Source organism: Symphodus melops (genome assembly GCF_947650265.1).
Source record: "Symphodus melops genome assembly, chromosome: 20".
Lineage (NCBI taxonomy): Eukaryota > Metazoa > Chordata > Actinopteri > Labriformes > Labridae > Symphodus > Symphodus melops.
In genome coordinates this window covers 4,784,869-4,806,056 of record NC_136710.1, presented here as the reverse complement: position 1 = coordinate 4,806,056, position 21,188 = coordinate 4,784,869, and the positions used below count along the sequence as shown (strand labels likewise).

The 21,188-nt window shown below is 41.4% G+C and overlaps 3 protein-coding genes across 6 annotated transcripts in view; 2 read left to right on the top strand and 1 right to left on the bottom strand.

Moving 5' to 3' along the window:
- The first annotated feature begins 210 nt into the window (after window positions 1-210).
- msmp1 (microseminoprotein, prostate associated 1) lies at window positions 211-2,001 on the top strand. Its single transcript, XM_079371079.1, has 3 exons — window positions 211-599; window positions 696-804; window positions 1,609-2,001. Exons 1-3 carry the CDS (start codon window positions 233-235, stop codon window positions 1,784-1,786), a joined length of 654 nt encoding a protein of 217 aa, XP_079227205.1. The 5' UTR covers window positions 211-232; the 3' UTR covers window positions 1,787-2,001.
- Window positions 2,002-2,242: 241 nt separating this feature from the next.
- rgp1 (GP1 homolog, RAB6A GEF complex partner 1) overlaps window positions 2,243-21,188 on the bottom strand; it is a 242,800-nt gene continuing 223,854 nt past the window's right edge. For 2 of the 4 annotated variants that reach the window (XM_079371073.1, XM_079371072.1), the window contains exons 2-9: window positions 6,354-6,471; window positions 5,381-5,514; window positions 5,161-5,244; window positions 4,751-4,900; window positions 4,405-4,551; window positions 3,892-4,019; window positions 3,621-3,798; window positions 2,243-2,890 (exon numbers count right to left, since the gene is read on the bottom strand). In XM_079371073.1, the coding sequence (XP_079227199.1) occupies window positions 2,667-2,890; window positions 3,621-3,798; window positions 3,892-4,019; window positions 4,405-4,551; window positions 4,751-4,900; window positions 5,161-5,244; window positions 5,381-5,514; window positions 6,354-6,469 (1,161 nt within the window). In that variant the 5' untranslated portion in view covers window positions 6,470-6,471 and the 3' untranslated portion in view covers window positions 2,243-2,666. Of the gene's footprint in view, window positions 2,891-3,620; window positions 3,799-3,891; window positions 4,020-4,404; window positions 4,552-4,750; window positions 4,901-5,160; window positions 5,245-5,380; window positions 5,515-6,353; window positions 6,472-6,589; window positions 6,969-14,762; window positions 14,854-21,188 lie in introns of those variants that run through there. The other 2 variants (XM_079371070.1, XM_079371071.1) reach the window with 2 other exon arrangements.
- Window positions 7,272-20,667, top strand: gba2 (glucosidase, beta (bile acid) 2). The gene is made up of 18 exons (XM_079371058.1): window positions 7,272-7,560; window positions 7,801-8,473; window positions 12,363-12,454; window positions 12,861-12,976; window positions 13,484-13,702; window positions 14,054-14,293; window positions 14,450-14,552; window positions 14,808-14,961; window positions 15,289-15,414; window positions 15,495-15,679; window positions 16,932-17,036; window positions 17,145-17,252; window positions 17,341-17,492; window positions 17,596-17,702; window positions 18,140-18,282; window positions 18,883-18,998; window positions 19,107-19,298; window positions 19,739-20,667. Exons 2-18 carry the CDS (start codon window positions 8,280-8,282, stop codon window positions 20,003-20,005), a joined length of 2,619 nt encoding a protein of 872 aa, XP_079227184.1. The 5' UTR covers window positions 7,272-7,560; window positions 7,801-8,279; the 3' UTR covers window positions 20,006-20,667.

The following is a 21,188-nucleotide window of genomic DNA, read 5'->3' as shown; positions in this document are numbered from 1 at the left end:
TATAGATAATGACTCATCCTGTCATAGTGCTGTGATTTGTTGTATGTTTTACATGTGTTTTATTAAAATCCTCAGTTTCTGGACCACGACCAGGACAAAATAACCAAATGAGAGGTTGAACGGTGATGAATCATGGTTGATAATTCCATCCCTTCCCACTTTCTCTGCCCTCCATCTCACCTCTATTAGTCACCACATGGATGTGTCATTGTTTCTATCTCTTCGGAGGTTCATGCCCACTGAAGCAAAGCGAGGTGATCTCCAGAGTGCCAGATCTGTGCCAAGATACAAGACCTTGTATTCTAAACCCCCCTCCCCTCCTCTCAGAACACCCTGTTCCTCGTTCCCCAGTGGACGCCACCTTCTACAGCCGGCGTGTGGGCCACATGACGGAGCTGACCCCACCTCCACGCCACCGCCGACCTCGGGATGTATAAATAAAGGAGCAGAAGGAAGGAGAGGAACCAGTGGCAGAACAGACCAGATGAAGATGAAGATGGATCTCACAGGGGTGAACTGGGTGCTTGCAGCTGCAGGGTTTCTCCTGTGGAGCAGTGGAGGGCTTGCAGCACCCATGGAGTGCCACTTTGACTCCAGAGGTGAGACCGAAACGCTTTAAAGTCCAAAAGAGTATTTTAAAGAGGATCAAAATCAATGCCTCCATTAATTTGTCATGTTTTGATATGTTGTTGCAGCCCTGTGTGTGTTCGAGGGGAGGCAGTACGCTCTGGGAGAAACCTGGATGGACAACGCGTGTATGCAGTGTACCTGTCTGCACCCTGTAGGAGTGGGCTGCTGTGAGACGTGAGTACACAAACTCCCAGTGAGGTTTGGTGTCCAGGTGACCACTGAAGATAAAAAAAGATGACCTCAGAGTGGTCGATCTACATCGGTTTGTCTTTAACAGGACATTTGTGTTGCAGTGAAGACAATTTTGATTTGAAGTAAAAGTTGCAGCAGTGTTGCATGTAAAAAAAAGACTCTTTTGAAAAGTTCTGAAATCAAAACTGTACTGAGGTCGTGGCAGTAAAATGTACCTGTGTGTGATAAAATTGAGACAAACTACAACATAAAAGTTGATCACATGCTTAATACAGATTAATAGTTTGCAGAGTACGTAGTTGGTTTCTATCGTGACATGAATGGAGGGGAGTGAACACTGAGATATTTCCCCTAAAATGTCCAAGTAGAAGGGAATACCACAAATAGTGTAAAGTCAAAGTAACTGAGGACTTTGCTTTAGTCCATTGCTTCAGCAGTTGTATTTAAATATTTTTAAATCCTTTTCATTTTTTTTAATTTCTTTGTGACTAACATCTGCATGCAAAGCTCTACTATTGATAAGGGGACTTTGAAAACATGTATCATAAAGGAAACATTAAAACACTTTTTTTTTTTTGTTGACAACCAACAGAAGCTACAGTTGAATGTGCAGACAGAGTCAGGGTATGATCAACACAAAATGACTCATATCTGAGCCAGAGAAGAAACTCATTGAAACCCTTTTCACTTAGTCATGGATACATAGATCCCATTTATTTAAGCTATAAGTGTTCTTTAAAAAAAGGTAAGCCCTAACTATCTGATGCCCTGCCTCTTGCGTTCCAGGTTGCATCGGCCGGTGGACTTCCCTGCGTGGTGCCAGGTTCGGGTGGAGCCAGTGACCTGCAAAGTGTCCCTGGTCCAGACAGCAGACCCTCGCCTGCCCTGCTCTCCAGGCGAGGACATGAAGGACCCGAGCCACGGATCTCTGCAGCTGCAGCTGCAGCAACATCTGGAGGGGTAGAGACTCTCGGACCATCATCATCATCTCTCTCTTCCTCCTCCAGAGGGAAACCTCGCTCTCGCTCAATATCAGTTACATGTTAGACAAAAACTCTCCTTAAATATAACTCTGCATCTGTCATGTTTGGATCGTATCACCAATGAAGTGTCTGAGAGAATGTAAAAGTGGAACTTTTTTTTTAAGACATTAGGAACCAAGACAACATGAAACATTAGAGTATAGCATGCTTTTTGTCCTTTAATGTCCGTTATAAGCTTCATACTAAAATGTACAAGCTGCATACATTATGTTACTACAAGTTGTTTGGAGACATCTTTATACCATTTATTTCCTGTACTCTAGTTAATGTACATATAAACAAATATATACCTTTAGTAATATATATACATCAGTGTGTGTTGGATCTGACCTGTTCTCTGCTGTAACCCCTTTAACTCTGAAATAAAAAAAACTCTGTTTATGAAGAGAAACTGTTTATTTAAAGAATATAATAACACGTCATCTATTCCTTCCTTAAAAGACACTTTCAATAAAGTTTTATTTTGTAGTATTTACATCTCAGTTCAGTGTTTGCTCATGCTGAGAGAAAAACAGTTCAAACATTTAAAAAAAAAAAAAAACAACAACATGGAGATATTCTGTGCATGAGAACTTCACACTTTAAGTTAGACAAACTGCACAATTCAGAACGGCTAAACGGAAGTGTTGGTAACAACAAGAAACATGAATTTGTTTCTGGAAGGTTCAACTTTGTACTTAAATTTCTCATCCGGAAAGAAGAAATATTTCCCTCTTGTGAAATTAACACACACACACCCACACACCCACACACACACACACCCACACACACACACACACACACACACACACACACACAGAGTCAGATATTAATGCTGTTGGTCCCTGTAAAGTGGGACATGGAGGATGCCAGGGCCGGGTTGGTGGGCAGGACTTTGATTGGAAGATCCCAGCTGAAGGTATCCACGTCGACATTCTCCGCCCCGGTCCAAACTGTGACCTCCGATTGGTTCTGCAGCACAGTGGGCGGTTCCATTGGATCCCGAGCCGTGACGAATTCAAAGTGAAGTCGCCACCTCAGGATCACTGAACAAGCAGAGTTAAACATAGGTTCATAAACTGATACAAAACAGATAGTGTGGAGCTGCGTCCTCAGACGCAATCATTAGAAGGACCCAACATGAGGCTCAGTAACTCTTCAGTGTTGCAAATAAAACAGGGAGAAGTGGATTTCCTCCAGAGAAAAGGAGGATTAACAGTTAAGATTTGATGAAACACACTACGACAAAACAGTTAAATCTTTTTAAATCAGTACTTTTAACTATCGTTTCTGTTTGCCATGAACTAATGCTCTGTCAAAATATGACGTCAAGACTGAAGACAACTTACAACACAACTATTCCAAGGCAAGATGTGTATGAGAACAAGTGTTATTTTAGAGAAGAATCCATATATGAGATAATATTATACTTCTTGAGTTGAAATCACACTAAATCTTTAAATATGTGTCGATTTTCTGTGTCCCAAAAAATGATTTCCAATATTTTCAGGCAAAAAGAAGACTCCAAGACTTTGATATTTGAAGACAGTTTGTTTCCAGTTAAAACTAGTTAAACATATTTATTTTAAATATTTTATTTATTTTTCTAATCATTTTTGGTTCATTAAACATTAGTTAATAACATTCCTAGAAATTAAAGAGTCACATTTTTTCACTCAAAGGATAAAGGACATGTGCACCCTCAAATTTATTGTCTTCATAACGGCAGACAGATGATCCAGACAGAGAGCGGTGTGTATCAGCCTGCTGACTGACCTGTGTCTGTGCTGAACCCCGGTGTGACGTTTAGAGGGACGGGGAGAGAGAAGTGACTGGAGGCGGTGTGGAGGCACGACTCCATGTGCCTGCCGTGTCCGGTCACGCTGACAGGCTGTCCGGGGCGCCGCTGGTAAGGCTGCTGGATCTCCTCCTCGCTCTGAAGGCTCACTGAATACTTTGAATGCAAAGGAGCAGGTAAACGGGGAGTTGTGAGTAAAACATTGTTTCGATAAAACAAAGAAATGAAACCAGACAACCCGTACTTTACCTGCAAACAGGGAATGTCTCCCTCTGAGAAGTTGAAGGTGCCGATGATGTCCTCCCCGAGTCTGTATACGGTCTTAAACATGCAGAACTTTGCAACTTTTCCTCGCATGTTGGTAATATTAAACATGTCTGGACAAAAAAAAAGAGAGAACAAAACAAAAGTCAAATGTGGAAAAAAAGACAGAAAAAATCAGAAAAGCTGATTCATGTGTTTTATATGCATTTATTTTTTACAGCATTTCCAAAGATGCTGTTGAAATTTTTATACATTTGATTTCTCACAGTCATATGGATTGTTTCTTTCTATTATATGTGTGTATGTAGATTACTCAAATCTACTCATGTCAGGGATTCAACAATTCAGCCAGTGATTCAGAGCAGTTTTACTTCATGTAATAAACTTAACTTCAAAAAGTGATATAAAGTAGTATAAACATATTGCATCCCAACTATAAATATTCAAAAAGTCCTTGAAACTATGAGAAAGACTAAAGTGAGAGAGGATGTGACTCACGTGGGCAGCGTCGGGAGGTGCTGACCATCAGCATGTCCAGAGCTCTCTCTAAGGGACGAGCGTCCCTGCGGCTCGCTTCCTCTTCCTCCAGAAACGGGTTTGAGGGGGATACTTCCTCATCCTGGGGAAATGGAGGCTCTGGCATGCCTACAGGAGAAATTTTGTCAGCAGTCGCGTTTACATGTTTAAGTCACTTTATTCATTACTGCTCATCGGTTTTCTTCCCAACAATTTAGAGTTAAAGTGCCCGGAGAAAAAGGTCCAACATGTATCTGGTTGTTACTCTCGCTGTCCCGTCATGTTGAAGAAGAATTGAAACACGTATTTTAAGACAAGTTCCTCTCACCTTGCAGCACCAAGACTCTGAAAGGGACTCTGAGGAGTTTGATGGGAGAGTTGACTCGCTGGCAGCCGATGGTTAGTTTATAGACGTATTTCACCGCCTGACCACGGAAACTAGGAGGACCATCTACTGGAACCATCTCACTGTAGGAATCTGAGGGGACGGAGTTAGCGTTATGGACCGTTTGAATCACATCCAGAAACAAATGTTTATTAATGAGTGTTTTGTAAAAACAAAACAAAACTCAAAGTCATGTAAAAGCCTGTAATAAAAAGGTGTTGTTTAAGGAATATGGTTGTCGTTTCTTGCTTTAAATCCATTCGTCACAGCTTAATGAAGACAGCATCATTTTCTCATCTGACATTTAGGGAACTCCTTTTTTTTTACATGTGTATACAGACACACATACATACATGTTTTACTCTCCCCGGGGTCCAGACGCAGGTCACAGAACAGTATCTTGGGTGGCGTGTCCAGCACACACTGCCCTCGCTCTCCTGCGGAGAAAAGGAATTGGAAGATTTTTTTTTTTTTGGCGCAGCAAAAACCTCCTTATTTATTCAGTTAATCACAAATTCTTCCTGTTGATTGTTCTCATGTCACAGGTAGCGATGTTCATCTTTCCCCACTGACCTCTGCTTGGAATGAGCACAGTGTCGCTCTCAGCCTGGACGTCCTGTTTGTTGCCCTGAGCCGGCAGGGCCACTCTGCTCTCACTGGCGTGAAACTGGCAGTGGATTTGAGCGCTGGCCCACGCTAGCATTTCACTAGAACACATTCAAGAAAACAAGAGTCACGCAAAAGCATTTACAGATCATGACGTGCAAGCTGATTGATTTAAATGTCCTGTGTAACACAGATGCAGCGAGACAATACAAAACTATCAAGATGATTTTGAACAAAATAAGCCAGAAATTCTACAAGAAAATGTTTTCAGGTCCCATGTGCAAAGTTTAAATGCTGTAATATCTCCTACTGAATGAAAGTAACTGGAAATAAACCAAGATAAGTTCAAGTTAAAAGCTGTTTTAACTTGAAAGGCCTCCATCCTTATTTGAACACATGAGGACAATTGTCTTGTATCTAAGTTATTTTCTGCCTGCTTGCATTTAGCTCTATAGGTAAATATACATACATATTTCTCATTTACTGCAATATAGTTCTGTTTACTGCATTCAATACTGTATATATGCATATGTTGGTTTAGAGTTTCAGTCCGATCACTGTCCACTTACACCTTATTTTTACATATAGTTCTTTTACTTAAGTTCACGTGCATATAAGTCTGTTCACATCTTAGTCCGATCGCTGTCCTTTGTATCTAACTTTGCAATTTTGCATTTTAACTTTGTACTAACATCTTGACACTTTACTCTTTTGTTAACCCTTTATCTTTGGTTAAACTTTTAGTATAGCTGCACTGTCTTAACTGAATTGAATGTTTACAGTTTGGCCGTGGGTAATAATCTTACGGGCTTGATGTAATTTTAATGGTACTTCTTTGTGTAGATTTTTACAGAATAGAACATATTTCGAGGCAGGAATCGGCATCATCAATGAGTAATGTCTAAAGTATGTATAAGCAATGAGAATAGCCGTATTTGACCTGCTGGCAGAGGTGGAGAGATGAGACATCGGGTTAGTGAAAGTTATGAGACACTCCATGAGCTCCCCGGCGAGAAACACAGGACCTCGGGCCATGGAGGCCACCACCTCGATCATCTGTAGAGTCAGATAACAAACACAGAGAACACCTGAGTGGAGATCTGAATGCTGAGTTTGAGTCCTGTAAGATAATAATGCAGTAATGACTTCTTCACATTAGAAAATATAAACACATACCTTGGTTCAAAATGTTACTACGGGAATACAGATATGTTGTCTTATCTACTGACACTGAAAAAAAAAAAAAAAAAGCACAATGTGACTTTTTTTCAGGGGAACTGGGAATAGCTATACTCTTTAGCTTAGCATTCCAGCTACAGTATAAACAACACACGTAGTTGTTGCATTTCCGCTGCTGCACAACCATGCGTTAACCATGGGAAAATAATAACCTAAACAAAGACGTAGAATAGACGTAAGAATCTATATGGTCCATCGAGGTTATTTAATTACCACCATTTGAGCCATTTCAATCTTTACAACACATAAAACAGAAATAATAAAGAAATATATATTTTCGGGGATGTTTTTTTGGTCGGCCATTAAAAAAAACGTCCCGTGGCACATTTAAGGGCGAGGTGGGATGTTGCTATGGTAACAGGTGGAAAAGCGTAATCGTAATATTTACACATTGCTTTAATGTTGGCTTATTTTTACCTTAACTTCTAGAGAGCTCACCATTTAATTGTATTTGTATTACTATATCCATAAAAAATATCATATCTATCTTTTAAAATTAATATTTAAATTGCGTAGATGACTAACCACCCCTTTTTTTTACGCCAAATGGTACAGGCTCAGCGGCGACCGTACGCTATGAAAGGGTTCAGTATATCCCTCAGTAATGCTTGTCAGGCACCATACAGTTAAAAGCTGGTAGCCAATTTCAACTCCGCTAAACGCCAACAGCATAATATGTGTTTCTGTTTCTAAGTGAATGCAAGTTAAGTATCTTAGCTGAGGTTTGGATGCCATGACCAGAAAAAGAGAGGATTCCCCTAACACAGTCGGAAAAATAGTGTCACCTGAAAGAACGTGAAGAGGGAATCAGTGTTTAAGAAGACGTGCTAGTAGCAGGAGCTGCTGCAGGGTTCTGGTTCTGACAGAAGCCGGATTTGAGCAGCAGTGGGGATGACGCCGTCTCTCCGGTATTTAAACTAAAATTTCCCTCCTTCCTTTTAATTGCGAGTAAGCTCATTAAGTTAGCTACTGATCCTGCACTTTAAACAAAGACTAGTGTACTTTGCGTTACATGATCAATGGTTAAGGTGTCAGTCTGCAGCTTTGCAGCAAGCCGCCTCTTGCATATCAGCCGTCCTATATGGACGTCAGGCACACTTTATACTCACTTGTTAATCATTGTATCATTGTGTTTTGTCTTTTCTTAGGTACTAAATAAATGGGATCGGTATGCTTGATACTTTCTGACTGGTTTTTAGCTGGCATCTATCCCTCCAACCAGGCAGATCTGGACTCCATGCAAAAGGGTCCTGCCATCTCTAAACAGGAATCTAGAGAGTGATGCAAAATGTCCCCTAGCATATGAACCTCCTGAACTGTTAGGGATATTATGCACTTGTGGACTGTGAATACAAATATAATGGCACTCGGACCTCCCACCTGAAGGACCAGTTATTACCCCCCCTGCTTTGTCTCTGCAGGTATTCAGTGTTGTCAGTGAACAACCGGTTTACACCAAAGAAAAAAGACTCTTTCTGCTTGGTGATCCACTTCAAAGCCTCATGCAGCTACCTTCTGAAAACTAACTGTTAACTAAAGGCGGTAAAACCTGCTCCAAAAAGGATTTATCCTCCTTTTTTCCAGTACACTTATTCAAACTCAGTTTTAGCTGCATATCTTTGCAGAGATGACTTCAGACTGGAGCGAGAAGTCCACTGCAGACCTGATGAGCAGGTATGTCTCTGAAGAAGCGGGATATGGAGTGCCCAAGGAGGGTTGGCGGATCTGTCTGGCACACGAGTTCAAGGAGAAAAGGAAGCCATTTCAGGCCAAAGATGTCTCACTGTCCAACGTTCTTGAGCATGTCGGCCTCGGAATCAGGTGAGACCTTCGGCTATCTTCTAGTGTTGGGTTAAGTTTAGTCACTTAGTTTAAGCAACACACACACACAAGCACCTACAGTATGTGTATATATAGGGACAAGAATTGTGTTTAAACTAAAGCCCTACATTAAAAACATTGAGCAGGTTTGCCCTGACTTCCAAAGACGTCCCCTAATTTGGCCTCTGAAAAACACACACCGTCAATAACAAAATACCTGAATGATTAAAGGAGTAATGTAATAAGGGGTGTGGTAACATTCCTAACATTTATAATAGGGAAATACAACCTCTCTAAATGAGGAAGCGTGGAGAATTAAATAAACAGATTAAAAACAGATGGAGGGAACATCGGACTGAATCAAAAGCAAATTGGGAGATCTTCAAATAAGTTGAATTAGGATTTAATTAATGGTTTTGAGCTGGACCTGCATGACCTGGGGGCATGCATGATGAATAGTGGAGCTAATCCTTATTAAGGACTCAAAAACAAACACAGACATCTTACTGATTCTGTATTTCACTTTCTGCCCGTCTTTCCTTGGTACTTGTTAGGAGTCTAGAAGTTTCTTTCGAACCACTCGTAATCATTATAACTTGAATTTTCCTGCACAAAGTACAGGAAATGAACATGTGAAACAACACAAAATCAGAGGTTTTCAACATGTTCAACAATCTGAGCACAGCTTTAAGATTTGTCCCTTTATTTACACACGCTAATCTCAGTTTACACCGCCAATACAACATAGCAACCTGATGTCCATACCTTCTAAACCACGTGTGTTTCCAAGGTGCAGCACCTGGGGAGGTTTCAACATGAGTTATATGTTTCTCCACTAACACAGGAGAGAGACGTTCAGCCTTTAGATGATCGATGCTTCACACTCCAGTAAAATATCTCATATGACAGTTATATTTGGAGTTGGAGAAATATACATTTTAGCATTTATAGCAGCGAGCCTGCAGGATACTGCAAAGCGGTTAACTTTTGAATGTAATCTGTAGCAATGAGCGAGTGTCTGTTTCTGTAAGCAGACAGTAGGAGCAGCATTAACACAAAGTTGGTGGTGTGGCATGTTGTTTAGTCAATAAAGTCCAGATGAAAGATACACAGTGGTGTTCCCTTCCTTCCCTCTTCTAGCCGTTCCAGCCAATTAGCCTCGTCACAGTGTCCTCTGTGAATGCTTTGTAAAAAAGTCAGCTTGTGGTCATGGTGGAAAGGGAGATGTACGAGAGCTTTCTGCTCCTTTTTTAGGTCAGCTTTAAGTTCAAGCTGCGGTTTGTTTCTTTTTACAGGGATTCAAAATCTTCTCCAGCAGTGAAGGCTCACAAACACAAACACGATCTGTCTGATTGTACAGTTTTAATGTTTACAGCTTGATGAGTTATAGGTCACCCTGCGGCGATAAAAGAAACTTGTACTGCAACATGTGGTCGGCTTTGTTTTCCCGCACTGATATCTGAGACGCATTGATAAACATTCTGCCTGCAACAGTTTCTCTGTTATCACTTCAAGCTTAAGAGTGTTGCTTGCTTGACCCACAAATCCTTGGCATTAGATCTATAACCTCGTCCTTTCAGGTTTAAATTATTTGTGTTGATTATAACCAGTTTTACTTTAACTGTCCTCCTTTCCTGATCACCTTTGTCCCTCTCATTATTTCTCACGTTTGCAAAGGAAGGCGTGTTATGTTTTGTAAAGGAGCCATACATACAGTAAGCTTAAGCTAACAATAAATGCAAATTCCAGCCGTGTCTTTGTAGCTTCACCTGCATGGCAACCTTAGTTAATTATTGCACAGTGTAACATGATAGTCATAAAGCAGCAGCAGGAGAGGTGTTTGAACAGGGCTGTTCATGAAGTGAGATGGAGACAAACCTTAAACTCTAACCCTGTCTGCTACAGAGTAACTTGTTACACCACAGTGAGACCGGTCTGTGTGAGGAAAGGTGCACATGGTGCCAGAAAAGTCCACAGAAAAACTGTAAATTATTTAGTTATTAAGCTTGAATCTTGAACTCTATAAAAAGTTGAGCTACATTTAGGTTGTAAACGGGCGGATGCTTTTTAAGACGACCAAGCATTTCTTTGAAGCTAAAGTAACGTGTCTGATTTTAAAACATAAGGAGTTGAAAGTGTGGCTATTTATAAACACAGAAGTGACACTTCGAGAGAGCTCTGATGAGATTCTTTCTGATACATGTACCGATACTGAAACCAATATTTTTTACATCGGTTTCAGTGGAACCAGACACTAATGGGGTTCAATCCCCAGCTCCTGCAGATGTCCAACGTGTCCTTGTCCAAGTCCATTTACCAAAGAAGGAGCTGTTCCATCTTGTCTGAATGTCGTCATGGAGACAGTTGGTGGACACTTCGGTGATGTGCTGCAGTTAGTCCAATATCTGATTCGTAATTTTTTTAATATATTGGACTCAATGCCGATATTAAATCCAAAATCTCCTATATAGTTTCTTCTGCCTCAGTCTGCTGTAAATGTGTTTGTGAGCAGATATCATTCGGTTGCACTTCCTGCTTTTGTTCTAAAAGTCAATAAGTACAAGTTAGCATACTTGCCTTGTACACAGAGTGCAAACAATTGTGCTCTCAGGCTCGGCACCATTGTTTGCATTCCACCTGATGAGCACAACACCCAAACAGTGACAATAGTGGAACCTGACGTAGCCTCAAATAACTCCCTCCCATTCATGTCCTCTAAGACCATTGTTAGATCTGCTTTCTGTGAAGTTATTGTTGGTCCCAGCAGTAACATGTGATGTACTGTGTTTTTTTTAGTTGCACAGAATTTTCTTCACAAAGAGCAGAAGGCCTGTTGTGATGAATATGTTATTCATTATTTGGGAGCCAAACCAGGTCACAAAGCCTTAGTTTCACTTCTGAACAGATATTGCCAAGTTAATGAGCTACAGGGATTTTCAGTTTCCAGCTCCTCTGTTTCAGCTACCATCAAAAAATAAATGACTGAATAAACTGCTAGGATTCAGGGAAAAGGCATGTGGGTGAATCTCCTCAAAGTGAGTTCACAGATTTAATCTCAGACAGTCAATCCAAACAAATCTGCCAAGGCCACAGAAAGACCAGGAAGTAAACCTGATCCCTGATAAGGAGTTGATTTGGCTGTTTTCTCTGAAACTCGAGAAATGAACTCCTCGTCGTGGAGAAAACCAGCGATGATGTGTAACGGTAGAGATGGACGTTTAAAAAGTGAATCAGACGCACACATCAGAAGTCCTCTGTGGGTTTGCTCCGACACCCTGGAGCTGAATATTCACAGTCAGGGATCTGAGCATTAAAACTGATTACTGACTTCAACCTTTGTCCTCAGAGCCTCAAGGAGCCGTAACGTAGCCTGATTAAGCTTTCATGGTACAACCCTGGCGTGACACACCCAAACACACAATGATAACATTAGTCTGATATATTTTTAATGTATAGTATTTATTTATTATTATTTTATTTTCTCTCCCTCTGGTTATATAAAAACACAAAACATTACAAACAGGCCTACAGAATACATTAGTCTGATAAAGTGGAAAGCGGCCACTTTGAATTCTATTCACTTCACCTTACAAGTGCTTCCTTTAAGCTGTAGCACAATTCCCTCCGTTGTGTCTCTGTATCAGTGTGTGAGTGTGTGAGTGTGTGTGTGAGTGTGAGTGAGTGTGAGTGCAAATTGACAATTCATTCCAGTTCTTGGCTCAAATTACAAAAGAGCAAGCGAGATAAAAAGATGCCTTTTCACAGCATACATGCTTAATTGGTTGATGATAAAGTATCTTTAAAAGTGTCTCTATTCATGACCCTCAGACTCATGACTTAATAACTGAAAGCTAACCAGAGACTGTATTCTTCACGTGTGTTCATTCAGGTATCTGAAATGGTGGTACAAGAAGACGCAGGTGGAAAAAAAAGCTCCATTCATCGATATGTTTCGTGCTCAGCCCTTACGCCAAATATACGGTGAGTTTGGGTCGTTCTTTCAAAATTTTCACGATTGCAGGCTGAATATCAGAGGGATAACCCGTTTAGTAATTTCTCAGGGTGTTGTGGAATATTTGTGTAATTCGATGTATAATTCAGTCAAATCTTGGGAAAAAAACCTCACTTGACCTCTTGAGTTTACAAAGTTCTTTTTAAAGTGGTTTCAGGGTAACCAGAGCTGATTTCTTAAAGTGTCAGAGATGACTTAGAAAGTCTTTGTTATCTTGCGTGTTGCCAGAGTATTTATGCATTTAAGACTTGGTGCAGGAGTTAGCCTCAATATTTTAAGTATTTTGTTGCCCTCGTGGTATCGATGCAGGCCTGGGATCAAAGTTTCCAATTCGGGTATCGTAACAAGCTCATCTTGTGTTCCCATAATTCATAGGTGCTCCACTCGGCGGTATCGGAGGAGGAACCATCACCCGGGGCTGGAGGGGAGAGTTCTGCAGATGGCAGCTCAACCCTGGAATGTACCACTACAAAACAGTCACAGCAAACCAGGTAAACAGGATCCTAAATAGACTGAGACACAAAAGGATTTAGTTCAAGGATGCAATCTGGCTTTTAATATAGTTTTCTTTTTACGTATAACGATAACTTCTGCAGCCTGCAAAGTCGCTCACGGTTTACTGAGCTGATCAGAAGGATTTGCATATCTGCTCTATGAGGCTGACAAAGTCTCATATAAGCTTCAAGAGCTCAAACGCTCCTTGTCGGCCGTCTACGTTTATTGATCTATTTAGTTCTCTGATGTTCTGTCCAGTTCTTGTGTAATTTAAACAGCTGTTTGTCACCATTATGTCGTGCTCAAGCTGAGAATAAGAGAACAGATCCCACCCTCAGCAGAGAGTCGTGTTTCATCCTGGAAAAACTCGCTCCATTGTCTGTAGTTCTTTTAAACTTACTTGCAGAGCTGGCTGGATGCAATTTTAGATTCGGACGGCCCCAGGGGAATTCTGGGTAAACATATGTAAATGTAAACTACACATGTCCTTATCTCTTTCCTAGTTTACAGTGTGTCTGCGGCGAGGGGGGCAAACGGTTTACCAGCAGGTGCTCTCTGTCGAGCGTCCGCCCACACTACAAGGCTGGAACTGGGGTTACTGTGGAGAGTACGCCTTCTACCACGCCCTGTACCCCCGAGCCTGGACCGTCTACCACCTGCCGGGACAGAATGTGACACTAACCTGCAGACAGATCTCTCCCGTCATCCCACATGACTACAAGGTGACTGAAGCATCATGGGTACAAAAAGTCAAAATGACTGCTGGACATAAGACATAGTGCACATTTTTGAAGTTTAAGATTTTTTTTTAAATGCACCATAATAAACAGAGAGCTCAATGAACTATTTTCTTGTTTTCAGCATTTTGTTCTCCTGCAGTTAAACATCAAACCTTTAGGTCTTTTTTTTATTTTTTTATTAATAAAATATATAAACACCCTGAGACACGTCTGCAGCACTTTGTTATGTACTTAGGAAACGCTGTGTTGTTGTGGTAAAAGACACATTATATACATTATATGATAAAATGCTCCTTTTATAAGTATTTCCACCATTCATCTGCTTCCTCTCAGGACTCGAGCCTCCCCGTGGCTGTGTTTGTTTGGGACATAGAGAACAAGAATGACTTTGCTCTGGAGGTCTCCATCATGTTCACCATGGTCAACGGGTCGGGACACAAGGATGACAAGAGCGGGGGACACTGGAACGAACCATTCCACCAGGAGAAGGAGGGGGAGGCCGTGTCAGGGGTCTTATTACACCACTGCACCCCAGTGAATCCTTACACTCTGTGCATCGCAGCCAGAGAGCAGGTTTGATTCACAATGTTCTGATTTAAGCAGCTTCCAGGTTTTTGTAGAACAAGTAGTTCACCAGCAATAAACAGTGTTACAAAGTCCAAACGCTTTAACGAGCATTAACGTTTGGATTTATAAAGTGTTTGTTTGTGTTTGTGTACGGATCAACAGCCTGACAGGGAGGTCAGTCACCAGACGGCGTTCAGTCCAAAAGGAACCTGCAGTGGCCTGTGGAGCGACCTCATCACTGATGGACGGCTGGACTCTCCTACAGGTTTGTGGAGGGATGAGGCAGATTCACAGTGGAACAGATGTCTTCATGAATTTTTGACTCAACGTGTAGCAGTAAAAAAAAAGTGGAAAGAGGAAGTGCAACGGAAAAAAACGTGTATGCACATTTTTGTAAGATCAAGATTGCAATTGAATCACACAGCACACACAGCTGTAAACAGACTTAAGATCCCCCTTCACATCCTTCACTAACCTCCTCTTGGTTTTCTTCCTCCGATCTGTGTTTTTTCCTCCGCAGGCTCAAGCCCACCATCGCTTAAAGGGGAGAAGGTGGCGGCAGCGTTGGCTGTGGGCTGCTCCGTGTCGGCTCAGGGTCACAACACGATGGAGTTCTGCCTGGCCTGGGATATGCCCAAAATCACCTTCGGCTCAAGAGAGAGGGAGCACATCAGGTACATGGAACACTAAAGTAAAACTCTTAACAGTGCTTGTGAAAGTAAAAGATACTTAACGCCTGGTTTTAAGTGTCCCTCAAATGAAAAAACAACAACCCATCCATACATAAAGGATTTTCCTCTTGTAGCAGTTTGAGATATTTGTATGGATCTTTCACAAGCTGGAATCCAACAATTTTCTCTGAAGAATAAAAACCCTTTCTAAAAGCAAACAAGAAAGTGATGGTGTCTCATTCCAAAGCACATTTATGGACCTCATCATGCTACCTAAGACTCTTTATTTGTGATGTCGTCCTGAGCATGCGTTTTTGTTTCTCTCTCCAGGAGATACACTCGTTATTTTGGTACTCGAGCAGACGCGTCCCCCTCGCTCAGTCACTACGCGCTCACAAACTACAGACGCTGGGAGAGGAGCATCGAGGAGTGGCAGAGACCCATCCTGCAGGACAGGTAGCTCACGGCTCTCAAAGGGAAATTAGAGATAAACTGTGGTTTGTTGATAAATAATACTTTCACTTTGTGCATTGCAGTTCTCTCCCCCCCTGGTACAAGTCGGCTCTGTTTAACGAGTTGTATTTTGTGGCCGACGGAGGGACGGTGTGGACGGAGCTGCCGGAGGACGCTGATGTCAGCGGTGGCATCCGCAGTAAGGACGGGGGGCTTCCAGCTCAGCCTGATGTCATCAAGGAGTACGGACGATTCGCCTACCTGGAAGGTAAGTGATACAGGGACGAGCGGGGTAGAGCTAACAAATAGTCTGAACAATGAGAAATGATTCAAAAACTTGGAGGATTTTAATTTGAAAAATGAAAATGTTCCTTCAGTTTCAGCTTCTATTTATTTATTTTCCTATTTCTGTGTTTAATATGATTCTGAAATGAGTGTCTTCTTTATTTGGGAACGAACCAGATATTTTAAAAGTCACATTCAAATGTTGGACATATATGAAACACAATCAGAAAATAATAAGCCGGTGAAATATCAATAAAACCAACTTCTATATGAGTAAGGTCTATATATGAGCTCAGTGTCGGCCGTTTGTCTAACAAATGAAAGGAAAAAAACAACAACCCCATAAGCTTGACCTAAATACACGTTCAGAAAACTGCTCACTGCTAAAATGAGGAACCAGACAGTTTCAGTGTCATTGTTACGCATCACTTTTTCCTTCTCAAACCACAGCATGTGCTGTAGGAGTGGTCGGAAGGTAAAACTGTGTGAGCGTCAGGTGCTGAATATAAAGTCACTCGTATGCTTTAGTTTTGGTGCTGATAAAAAAAAAAAAACAGACCTGAAATTCTAACTATTCAGCGAGCCGGAGCTATTATCCAAAGCGACGTAGATCAGAGAGTAAGAACACAAGCCAGACTCTGAAAGGAGGAAACTATACTCCATTTTATACTCCAATTATACTCCATTTTATTTAACTTTGTACTTTTTGCACATTTAGGTTTATTATTGTAAATATTATTTATCTTTTTTACTTTGTTTTATTTAATTTACCGTACCTTTTTTATCTACATTGCACCGTGGGGAGGGGGGAAACGTAATTTCGATTTCACTGTATGTCTGACATATTTTGGAATTGACAATAAAGAACCTTGAACCTTGAACCTTGAACCAAAGTCACTGAGTGAAAAGAAACAGCTTTAAGTCTGATCAGACGCACAGGTGCTGACAGGAAGTGCACAACATCGACATATATAAAGAAGCATGCAACAATACAATCAGCACTATAGTTTACAGCTTGGGTAAACCTCTGGTAAATTACAAGTATGACCAAGATGTATTGTGATTATACGGATGAGCAAGATAACAATACAATGAAATGAAGGAGATGACACTTCCTGACTATAAGTACAAACAACGTTTTGAGGCTTAAAACAATTTTAAAAAACCCAGATCAATGAAAGCACAAACATATTTTTATCTGTGATTGACATTTATAAACTTTGGTTATTTCTCAGGTCAGGAGTACAGAATGTACAACACATACGACGTGCACTTCTACGCCTCCTTTGCTCTCATCATGCTGTGGCCCAAACTGGCCTTGAGTTTGCAGTATGATATAGGTAAGTGAAATGCTGTTATTTAAGCTGTTTTTAATCAATAATTCAAACGTGTCTCATGTGTCTGAAGAAAAAAAAAAGTGAAGTTTCACAACATCAATCTGTTCTCAGCCGGCAGCGTGGTCAGTGTCGACCCCACAGAGAGGCTTCACCTGATGAGTGGCCTTCACTCTCCTGTAAAGGCCAAAAACGTGGTGCCTCACGACATCGGAGACCCAGGTACGAGACGTGGTATTCATTATGACCTTGAAGGAAGTGATGCCTATTGTACAAGCAGCCAAAAAAACCACAATGACTGTGTCCCCAGATGACGAGCCCTGGCAGAGGGTGAACGCCTACCTTATCCACGACACTGCAGACTGGAAGGACCTGAACCTGAAGTTCGTCCTGCAGGTCTACAGGGACTTTCATCTCACACAGGACATGCAGTACCTCCGAGACATGTGGCCAGTCTGCCAGGTAGTACTGAGCTACGTAGGCTTAAAAGTATTGTGATCAGGAGTCTTCATAGAAGTATTGCAGAAGATTTCTCTCAAACGTGGCATTCTGATTTTTCTTCCAGGCGGTGATGGAGTCAGAGATGAAGTTTGACCTGGACGGAGATGGACTGATAGAGAACTCTGGCTATGCAGACCAGACTTATGACGGTTGGACAGTCACTGGACCAAGGTAGGGAAAGGATTTTATACATTGAAATGACACATAGAGAAAGATCTGTATGAATGGTTTAAAGCCCATTTTAACGGCCACTGAACAAAACGCCTCTGGAACGCTAGAACCAATCAGAGCGACGATACTTGTGACATAGCAGTGGGCAGCTAAGCTAGTTGGCTAGCTCCAACATGAAATCCATAAGTGAACTTAACCACCAGAGATATGGCATGATGGCATTTAATAGCCAACAATTGTAGCTTGTTTGGGACTTGAACTAAAGTCCAGTTTTCTTGAAGATTTGATACATTCAACACAAAAAGCCACGACATGATTACTTTGTGTAAGATCAGCCACTGTAACAGAAATAGATTTGATTGGCTCAACCTCAGCCAGGTCTGATGAAAATATGTCTGATTGGGATAAAAGACGTGAGGTTGGTTTGTATTTCACAGTGCGTATTGTGGCGGGCTGTGGCTGGCGTCCCTGTGTGTCATGTGCAAGATGGCTCGACTGGTGGACAGCGAGGAGACATACCAACGCTACAGGGACATCCTGGACAGAGGCAGCGCTGCTTTTGATAAACTGCTGTGGAACGGTACGCATACGCTTTTTTTTTTTTTTTTTTGTACATACAGTATGCACTCCTAAAAAAATGTCTAAAGACTTTCAAGACGACTGCCCCTGAAATCCTCCTGATCTGGTTGTTCACACTCGCACCTCACAGTGCGAGACTCTGCGGGTCAGTACCAAGTAAGAGTAGGGAGACACCCGAGGCAAGAAATGGTGTGAAACAAAATCCAACAAAATGGTAGTGCGGACGAAGCAAAATAGTCGGCTCTACAAGGCTATAATGACATTATTTTTTATTAAGGCTGTGTGGTTTTCTAATCACATTAGCAACAGAAGAGTGGAGAAGAACACAGACGAACAAAAAACGTAACGCAGCAGTTAAATAATGTGAGCGGAGATCGTAGCAGTTATGTGCATACAGTCTGTCGTCGTATAATGATCGCAGGGAATAAACCTCACCACCCCTTTACACGCGCTTGAGGTGAATTCTCCTGATTATATCCTGCTGTGTTCTCGCACAGTTTGTCATGACTTTGTTCACGTGTGAAAGCACTTTTTAAAGTATTTTTGTAACCAATTCATGACTGAACAGTTCTCATCTTCACTTTGTATCTTTCACATTCAGGCAAATACTATAACTATGACAGCAGTGGGAGAGACCTTTCTAACAGTGTCATGTCTGATCAGTGTGCTGGTCACTGGTTCCTGAGAGCCTCTGGTCTTGGAGAGGGAGAATACCAGGTGAGTTTAAGCGAAAACCTGCAAACTACACAAACATTTACAAAAGTTTTCAGATCAGGAAAATGTTCAAATCTTTGTGGTCTCAACAACACTTTTATCTCTCTGCAGGCTTTTCCAAAAGATAAAATCCAGAGCGCTCTTAAATCTGTGTTCGACTTGAATGTGATGAGCTTTGCTAGGGGTCAGATGGGGGCAGTTAACGGCATGCGTCCTGAAGGAGTGGTAGACCGTTCCAGTGTTCAGTCAGACGAGGTCTGGATTGGAGTGGTGTATGGACTGGCTGCCACTATGATCCATGAGGTAAGAGTGTGTGTGTGTATGTATGGATCAAAAAAAAGTGCTGAATCTCGTCACTACCATAAAATGTTATTTCATTGTGCACTCAGTATGTTTCTGCCTTTCAGCCCAGAATTTAATTTTTTTTTAACCTGAAAATGTGAGCCTCAGAAGTCGTGCAATTTCACAAGACAAACGTTTTTCTGGGCATGTGCCTTTCTGTGGACATGTTTCCCAAAGCCTTAAGGCGTTTTCACACCAATAGTTTGTTTGCGCCCGTCTGAATCATGGACGACTAACTTAATTATTGCATAATAAACTAAAACCAATATATTTTTATCTTTGAGTAAATTCTACTAACAAAGTAAAGAAAATGGGATTAAACATTTTTTTGGGGGGGTCATTGCAATTTAACAGCTGACAGGTTATTGATGCTACTAATTCTGTTCTTCCCTCTCTCTTAGGGTATGCATGAAGAAGGTATGCGCACAGCAGAGGGATGTTATCGGACTGTTTGGGAGAGGCTGGGCATGGCCTTTCAGACTCCTGAAGCTTACTGTGAGAAGGGCATCTACCGTTCCCTGGCATACATGCGGCCTCTGAGCGTGTGGGCTATGCAGCTGGCCCTGAACACTTCAAAGAAGGATCAGAACACGTCAGCACAGAACGGAGCATCGGACGGGGATCAGGGACAGGAACTGAAAGAGTCACAGCTAGGACCTGAGAATTAGGACTGGTGTGATCAGACACGTACAGCCAGTTCCTTTGAAATCATCTACACTCCAAGCCTTGTGATCCGATACAGACCTCATATTTGACCCTGTGTTTATAGTACTTCCAGTGTTATTTGAGGCTTGAAGTCAGAACTGAAATGTTTTTTCTCAATTTCTGTAGCTACTGTAGACCCTGACTAGATATAGTTTTTAATGGACTGAAAATGGTTTTTGATTTTTTTAATTATGGTGGCAGCCATGTAATTACAAAATCATAGCCAGTGAGCGTTGCTGATTTAAAATAGACCTTACTTTTAGACAACATACTGTTTATTTGCACTACATTTTCCAATCATGTCAAACACCATGTTTAGAAACTTTTCATGCTAACTATTTGAGTACTGTTAATTATGACATCAGCCACATGTACCGTTAGTCATTACTGTCTCTAACAGTTTGTGGATAATTGTAAAAGAAAAGGTTTTCCTTGACCTAAATTTAAATGCTGTACTAAGTGATATCATGTGATGAGTAGTGATGGAAATTGTTTTATTTTATTTGATAGAAATTGGTGCCTTGATGCATGTTGGCCTGTGTCTACAGTATATTAATGTAGCGGCCACCGTTTTATAAAATACTTATGACAATCATGTGGAATAAATTAAATAAGAGAAACAGAAGGTTGTGTTGTGAATTAAACTTACTGAGAACAGTTTTTTTTTCTGGCAACCAGAATGAGTGCTGTCAGATGGGGCACCCTGAGGAAGGTTTCCTACCGTCATTGCAAAATGTGAACATTTTAGGCTGCTGCTTTGGGGCCTCGAGCAGCATCGGTGTGCCCTTTTTATGGGTTGGCGGGCTTACAGATGTTTGAAGCGGAATAAACTAGCACAGGAATGAGTCCTAAAACCCTGAAGTGAGTTAGCATTTTAGCATGATGGCTCTACCCATCTACCTCTAGGGTTTGAACCCTAGAGCTTCCAGCTAAGAGGAAAAAAGGTGAAAAGCTGTTTCCGCCCGGTTTCGAACCGGGGACCTTTCGCGTGTGAGGCGAACGTGATAACCACTACACTACGGAAACTGGTGACCATCTACCTTTAACCTCACAATTTAAACAAGTGCTCTGTGTGTATCTGTGTTAAAATGTTCACTGAGTGCGTTCACATGGAGTTGAGTATCCTGGTTTTAAAATCCCATTTTA

What these genes read in the sequence shown, in the direction of transcription:
- msmp1 (XM_079371079.1), top strand. Translation starts at nt 233, where the DNA reads ATGCCCACTGAAGCAAAGCGAGGTGATCTCCAGAGTGCCAGATCTGTG. An exon ending in GTGCCACTTTGACTCCAGAG is followed by an intron (nt 600 to 695) that starts GTGAGACCGAAA and finishes ATGTTGTTGCAG; the next exon opens with CCCTGTGTGTGTTCGAGGGG. An exon ending in GGAGTGGGCTGCTGTGAGAC is followed by an intron (nt 805 to 1,608) that starts GTGAGTACACAA and finishes CTTGCGTTCCAG; the next exon opens with GTTGCATCGGCCGGTGGACT.
- gba2 (XM_079371058.1), top strand. Translation starts at nt 8,280, where the DNA reads ATGACTTCAGACTGGAGCGAGAAGTCCACTGCAGACCTGATGAGCAGG. An exon ending in ACGGCTGGACTCTCCTACAG is followed by an intron (nt 14,553 to 14,807) that starts GTTTGTGGAGGG and finishes TTTCCTCCGCAG; the next exon opens with GCTCAAGCCCACCATCGCTT. An exon ending in TTGGAGAGGGAGAATACCAG is followed by an intron (nt 18,999 to 19,106) that starts GTGAGTTTAAGC and finishes ATCTCTCTGCAG; the next exon opens with GCTTTTCCAAAAGATAAAAT.